At 35.0% G+C, this 7016-nt stretch overlaps 1 protein-coding gene across 3 annotated transcripts; it reads left to right on the plus strand.

The window, feature by feature from the left end:
• Positions 1-864: 864 nt before the first annotated feature.
• LOC120211091 (O-fucosyltransferase 16-like) lies at positions 865-6142 on the plus strand. Of its 3 annotated transcripts, none has more exons than XM_039209713.1 (10): positions 865-1114; positions 1214-1270; positions 1392-1482; positions 1729-1805; positions 2321-2409; positions 2549-2732; positions 3820-4004; positions 4415-4517; positions 4901-5232; positions 5312-6142. In XM_039209713.1, exons 1-10 carry the CDS (start codon positions 944-946, stop codon positions 5772-5774), a joined length of 1752 nt encoding a protein of 583 aa, XP_039065644.1. In that variant the 5' UTR covers positions 865-943; the 3' UTR covers positions 5775-6142. The 3 variants fall into 3 exon arrangements, with proteins under 3 accessions (XP_039065644.1, XP_039065645.1, XP_039065646.1); XM_039209714.1 differs by having other exon boundaries at positions 2549-2726; positions 3817-4004; XM_039209715.1 differs by having other exon boundaries at positions 1027-1114; positions 1214-1250.
• The last annotated feature ends 874 nt before the right edge of the window (positions 6143-7016 follow it).

Below are 7016 nucleotides of genomic sequence, written 5' to 3' on the forward strand. Positions count from 1 at the left end.
TAATATAAATTTATAATAACTTTAAATTAAAAATAAATTTAAATATTAACATTAATTATAAAAAATATTACCATATCGCTAAAATGTCTGGAGATATGATCAACATCCAATCGCAGCAGCATTTCGTTTTCTATTATAATTGTAGACAAAACAATATAATTAGCACAAAAAACATAATTAATAATTCTAAATAAATAATAATTATATAAATATTATTTAATAAAAAAATAATATTTATATAATTATATTAATATAAAATATAATAACTATTTAAAAAAATACTAACATAAAAATAAATTTCTTACCACTAATAAAAAATTTAAAACTCAAATAGTTGGAGAGTTTGAGTTATATAAGAGAGGAGAATATGATTTTGGTATGAAGAATGAGGGAGGGTTGAGGAGGTTTATATAGGGGAGGAGGAGGGGGTAGTTAGGGGAAAACGGATGGGGGCATTTAATTGAAGGCAAGTCCCAGGGATGCGCCTTCCACACGTGGCAGTCGAGTCATCAGAATCCCGTGAAGGCACGTCCCCGGGGATGCGCCTTCCACACTTGGCATCCAACTCAGCGAAAATCCGGGTAAAGCGCGTCCCCGGGGATACGCCTTTCGTCAGCTCAACCGAAAAAATGCTATTTCGGGAAATATATATCAAACGGTGCTAAAAAGATAAATATTCAGTTAAACAGTGTTTTGATCAAATAGCCTTGTTTTTGTTAATTATTTCGTTACACTGTCATCTAATTGAAACTCAAAATGTCAAAAATCAACTAATCTTGTCCTTATTGTCGCGTCCTATCACATAGCCTCTACCGCTAAGATTCACTTCCAAGTAATGTTGTTGAAGTTAAACTGACTGTGCACGCAGATCTTATCACTTCTCTCGCTCTCGCTCTCTCTTTTCTTTTTAGTTTTTGTTTGGCAAAGACTGTAGCGCCGTACGATGGCCTTCTCTCGGCGGCGCAAACACCATCTCCATCTCCACCGCCTCCGGTCTCTGTTTCAGGTTTTATCCGTCGTCTCCGGTGCTCTTCTAATCCTCTTTGCCATCCTTTTCTTTCTCTCTTCTCCTGACGAATCGAAACACTTTCACCTTCGACGCCACCAAACCTATGTATTTGCTCTCTCCCTAGCTATGTTTTTTTTTTAATTCTCTTTTGAGTTTATGTGTGATTATGTGTATGTATATTTAAATCTCTTTTCCCTCTTCTAGGTTAATGAAGTCGTCCAGGATCCAGTAACAAATGGAGGTTCTGTTTTCAGTATTCCGGTTAGGGCTTGTTCTTTACTTATATTCTTATTTGCAGTTTTAGCATGATTATGTGTTTTGGTTTAGGTTTCACCGGATCCTTAACATCGGTTAATTTGCTATATTGCTTTTTGAAAATCAGAGTAGCGGAGGAAAATTAGATCGTGATATATGGAGTTCGAGAAATGCTAAATTCTTTTATGGATGCAGTAATGCCAGCGCCAAATTTACGAGTTCGTATAATCATTTCCCCCCCTCCAATTTCGCTAGTTGGCTGTACATTTTTACTAATAAAATAATATACACATTTTATTTATAACGCGTAAGGTTTTATGAAAATGGATTTGGGAAACATCAAATACAATGATAAGATGAAAGAATTGAGAGGATTTAGGGTTTTTAAATTGCTTTGGACAAATTTGAAATTGCATAAAAACCCAAAGCATTAGAAACACGTTAACTCGTTGATTGTATTACAGAAGCTGAAGCCATTACGCATCCCACTCGATACCTGGCTATAGCCACAAGTGGAGGTTTGAACCAACAAAGAACTGGAGTAAGTGTGGTGGCTACTTTCCAATACAGTTCTTTTATTTCCTGGTGTCTTGTAGAATTTTCCAGTCTTGTTTGATGTCATAAATCATTGTTTTCACGAGAAGCTGCAAATCTGCAATTTGAGATTTCTGCTGATCGCTGCTAAATGTATAGATTTAACAGTTATACATTGGTAGAACTCAAAGATACATTATCTTGATTATTAGTCAGTCTGGAGTTGTGTACTATTCTATTTGAATTGTAACTGAACATATAAAATGGATTGAAACTATACAATGAAGTGGCTGCTTGACTGATTGGCCCCAATCTACAACTTATATTGTTCAAACAGAACTTTTTCTGCCACAAACAGAAAATAATTAATGGGTTGAGTGTCAACTGAAAGCTTTGGAAAAGAACAGGCATGCTTTCTATTAGTATTTACAGTCCATGTCTCGAGATCACAATTACATGAATACTTTATTTTATCCCTCAATGCTTTTTTGTAGTTGAGCTTACTATCAATGCATGTTGCAGATTACAGATGCGGTTGTTGCTGCTCGAATTCTGAATGCTACTCTTGTTGTTCCAATGCTGGACCAAAAATCATTTTGGAAGGATGCAAGGTTTGTAATAGAATGAATGATGTTCAACATTTAAGTTTGAAATTGTAACTTTGATTAACCGTCTTATCTAAATAGATAAAATCTGGATGAATTGAGCTGTTAAGCTGTTATGTGACAGTTTCTACTTTTTCATGTCCAGTAACTTCACAGATATCTTTGATGGTGATTGGTTCATATCATTTTTGTCAAAAGATGTTAAAATCATAAAGCAGCTGCCTAAAAGGGGAGGGAGGACTTGGACTCCATACACCATGCGTGTTCCACGGAAATGTAGTGAAAGATGTTATGTAAATCGTGTATTGCCGGTTCTTTTGAAAAGGCATGTAAGTTCCTTATTCTCAAAATTTTCAGTCAATATCATATATTTAGCCTCTAACTGGTCACAGAATACTTTTGTATTGCTTGTGCTTTTATTGTGTTTGTAGTAGCTGCCCTGGCTTTTTCTATCTCATTCTTTTCCTCGTAGATAAAAATAAATGTCAAATATGTTGCTTATGCATGCTCATGGTACCACTTTCCTGGATCTGGATAGCATTTTGACATGTTATTTAGTCACTACTTATTTCAATATGTCAATGTTCCAACATAGTTGTTTCTGTTTTCACCAGTCAATACCATGATTATTACAATCTCTGATCTATTGTACACGCTGGTCTGGTTTTGTGTGGTTTAATTTCTAGCTTTACTTACTAAGCTTCTCTACAAATTAAACATAAAAATCTGTTCATTGGAGCCTTTAGAATCTTAAAGTGTCACTCTTTTCTACTTTTGATATTACCATATTGTACATAAATTGCTTCTTTCCTACATAACTTTTGTATTTCATCATTGTCATAAGTTATGCATCTTCTTTAAAATGGTTTTCCAACATCATTGAAGCTTCTGCTATTTAAACCAGAGGCTTAAGGTTCTCATGTTTAAAATGTTCTTTATCATTAGTTGATGTTTTTGAATGAAACTGAGACCTAGCTATGAGATTATGAAATGCTATGAACTATTTGAGCCACAATCACTCATGAGAATTGTAAAAAAAAATTGATATATGATTTTGACCTCTTCATACATCACCGATGCCCATATTTGGTGTATCCCTTTTGATTTGACCCATATAATGCACAAGTGTGGAATATGTATAGGGACCCTAGTAGGTAGCATCCTTAATGGTAGTCTGATTCAATTTTGATTTCAATGTTTGAAAAATATATGCACTTTTATGTATATAATATGTCCATGAAACAATTATACCTGAATGTGCATATCTTGCATTTGAGCTGAAGTTGATTGTGTTTGTTCCAGCCCATTGAGCTTTTGTATCAATCAAATAACCAGGCCACTAACCTATACTCTTGTATTTAAAACTGTCATATATCTGATGGTTTAACTAATGGCACATCTTGTTATCATGTGAAGAATGCAGTTCAGCTCAACAAGTTTGATTACAGACTTGCAAATAAACTGGATACAGATTTGCAGAAGTTAAGATGCAGAGTTAACTACCATGCTCTTAAATTTGCTCACCCTATTCTAGAAATGGGTAAAATGCTAGTTCAGAGAATGCGGATGAGGAGCAAGAATTATATTGCTTTGCACTTAAGGCATGTATCAGTACCTTTCACCCTGTATAACTATCATGCTATGCTTACAGTTGTGAGCTCCATGCCACCTAGACTATATATCTTGACTCCTTGAGGTTCAAAACTGCACGACTTTCATGCATGATACTGATATAAGAAATTATTTGCTAAGTATACATATCCCTCCAAGTTCTTTACTCTTGGTATATGGAAGCATGACCATTTGAGTGAAAGATCAAATTTCAGTTGTTTCAATGAAATGTCTTTCTGTCTAATGTTTTCAGAGATAGACCATCAACCAAATTCACATGATAGATATGCACATATATTGCACTGAATCAATGCATCACTCTTTTGATGCAATGGCTTTTCCATTCAATGATAAAGGACAGATTTGAGATTATTGATGTAGCCAAAAAAAATTGTGACAGGTTTGAGCCTGATATGCTTGCATTCTCGAGCTGTGATTATGGTGGAGGTGAAAAGGAAAGGAATGAATTAGGTGCTATAAGGAAGAGGTGGAAGACTTTACACGTAAGGCTTAAGTTTCATACTCTAATAATTGTATGCATCCTCACTCTTATTTTTTTACTGGCCAATAATTTGGAACTTGGAAAGTAAATTCCTTTGTTTCCGTTGTTACGGTCACCCAACACTAATTCAGTTTAAAAAAATATCATTGTCTATTCCATGAGGCGGAAACATCCTAAAATGTTCAGGTACAGACGAGTGAAGATTTTATAAAGAGCGGGAGAGGCTAAAAGCATTGCATATAAAATCTTGAAGTGACTGCTATAGTGGGAAAAGAAGCTATTGTCCTTTTAAATTCTCCAATTGTATTAATTTTACTCCCATCACTCTGGCCCAACCTCAGATCTAATCCATATGTTGTATGGTGTCTGTTTACTGGTTTGCAGAAAAACAATCCGGATAAGGAACGGAGGCAAGGAAGATGCCCACTTACCCCAGAGGAAGTTGGTCTGATGCTTAGAGCTCTAGGATATGGAAGTGATGTTCATATCTATGTGGCATCTGGTGAAGTTTATGGAGGGGAGGAAAGTTTGAGACCTCTGAAAGAACTCTTCCCAAACTTCCATTCAAAAGATACCATTGCCACAAGGAAAGAATTAGGGCCGTTTTCTTCATTCTCTTCTAGAATGGCTGCACTTGACTTCATTGTTTGTGACGAGAGTGATGTGTTTGTCACCAACAACAATGGTAACATGGCTAGAATACTAGCTGGAAGAAGGTAAAACCGTCCTGCTTTGAATCCTTCCACTACATTACACTATAACTGCTGGCTAACTTTTTCCATTGTGTTATGGCAGGAAATATTTTGGACATAAACCTACTATTCGTCCAAATGCTAAAAAACTATATCGCGTGTTCTTAGGTAGGAAAAACATGACATGGGAGGAATTTGCCTCAAGAATTCGTACTTTGCAGAGAGGTTTTATGGGGGAGCCAATGGAGGTCAGGGCAGGAAGGGGTGAGTTTCATGAGAATCCATCCACCTGTATATGTGAAGATTCAGAGGCAAGGGAGAAGTTAAAGGCAGATTCAAAACACAAGAAACATAGGAAACTGGATGATTTGTCAAAAAAAGATGTTATGGCCATTGATGATCAGAATGGTTATGATGAAAACGATGTGCCAGAATGGCCTGATCTGGAGGATGAGGAAGAGGATCAAAGTGGGCCCCAAGAGAAGCTCCTTTATAACGCGACAGGTTCGGATTATGATGCATTCAGCTCTGATGAACCCGAGTTGGAAGTGATGCTTTCAGACTGAATAGAATGAGCTACAAATTGGTTCTTGAAGTTCCTTCTCGCTTCTTCGGTTATACGAGACATATTCATAGTTTTGTTGACGGAAATCCAAAATGCCCCCGTCTATTAATTCCCCTGGATTTCTCAGCATTTGTTTTCTGGTTTGAGTTTTTTTATTTCCGGAATCAGTTAACTTACGAAGAGAAAAATGGACGGAAGGTCAAATATGCAACTTTGTACTCTATTTAGATGATGTTCCAGAATATGGTACAAAAGTATTAGCATGGAATAGGGGAAATGCCGCTTGCTGTGGCGTTTGTTTAATCAAATCATTGAAAGATAAGGTAGAAATATAAAATACGGGCATGGTTCAAAAGATTTTTCCCGTTACTTTTGGTTTTCTGAGAGATCATTCTTATTCATATAGTTTCTTTTTGTGAATTAGCAAAGTTGATGTAAATTTAATCATTCACTTCGGTAATCCAACTGAGCTTATTCATTCACGCATGAAAAAAAGTTAGGGGAGTTCTGCAGTGTCGCTACAAAAGTTTAAGGGTCTTAGACATTTTTATTATAACAAAATAAGTTAATAATTGAAATTGTTATATATATATAATAAATACGGTTGTGTTCAAGAATGTCATGATACACTTATAAAATAGGTTAGGATATGGAATGTTAATATTTTTATTAAGAAAATGAGTTGTGCCTAAAATGTTATAAAAATTTAAGCTTATGGAACTTTATATTTTCTCATGATAGTAAAATGAGTTAAAAGCTGAAAATATTATTAGTATCTATAATAAATACGGTTGCCCCCAAGAATGTCAATGTTCACAAAGAAAGTAGAAAGTAGGTTGTGGTCTGGAACATTAATATTTTATTAATAAAATAGGTTGCGCCTAATATGTTACCAGATTTTAAGTTGATCCACGATAACAAAATAAGTTAAAACCTAAAACTTTTATGAATATCTATAATAAATACGCTTGAGCCCAAGAATGTCATGGTTCACTAAGAAATTAAGTTACAATCTGGAACATTAATATTTTATTAATAAAATGAGTTACGCCTAAAATATTACTTTAGCTTTAAACAAAATATGTTAAAAGCTAAAATTGTTATGAATATTGTCGAAACATCTTTAAGGCTGGGAGGTGGATCCCACTTTAAATTTCCGTTTCAAATATGTATTTAAATATGGTTTGAGGGAGTCACCATCGATATTTTCGAATTAAGTAGATTAGACACCTAAATTTTGCCC

The sequence above is a fragment of the Hibiscus syriacus genome, unplaced genomic scaffold, assembly GCF_006381635.1.
Source record: "Hibiscus syriacus cultivar Baekdansim isolate YM2019G1 unplaced genomic scaffold, ASM638163v2 tig00109957_pilon, whole genome shotgun sequence".
NCBI lineage: Eukaryota > Viridiplantae > Streptophyta > Magnoliopsida > Malvales > Malvaceae > Hibiscus > Hibiscus syriacus.

Excerpts from the sequence above, each read along its gene's own strand:
- LOC120211091 (XM_039209713.1), top strand. The coding sequence starts at position 944 with ATGGCCTTCTCTCGGCGGCGCAAACACCATCTCCATCTCCACCGCCTC. Across the intron at positions 1,271-1,391 it reads GTTCTGTTTTCAGTATTCCG|AGTAGCGGAGGAAAATTAGA; the intron begins GTTAGGGCTTGT and ends TTTGAAAATCAG. Across the intron at positions 1,806-2,320 it reads TGAACCAACAAAGAACTGGA|ATTACAGATGCGGTTGTTGC; the intron begins GTAAGTGTGGTG and ends TGCATGTTGCAG.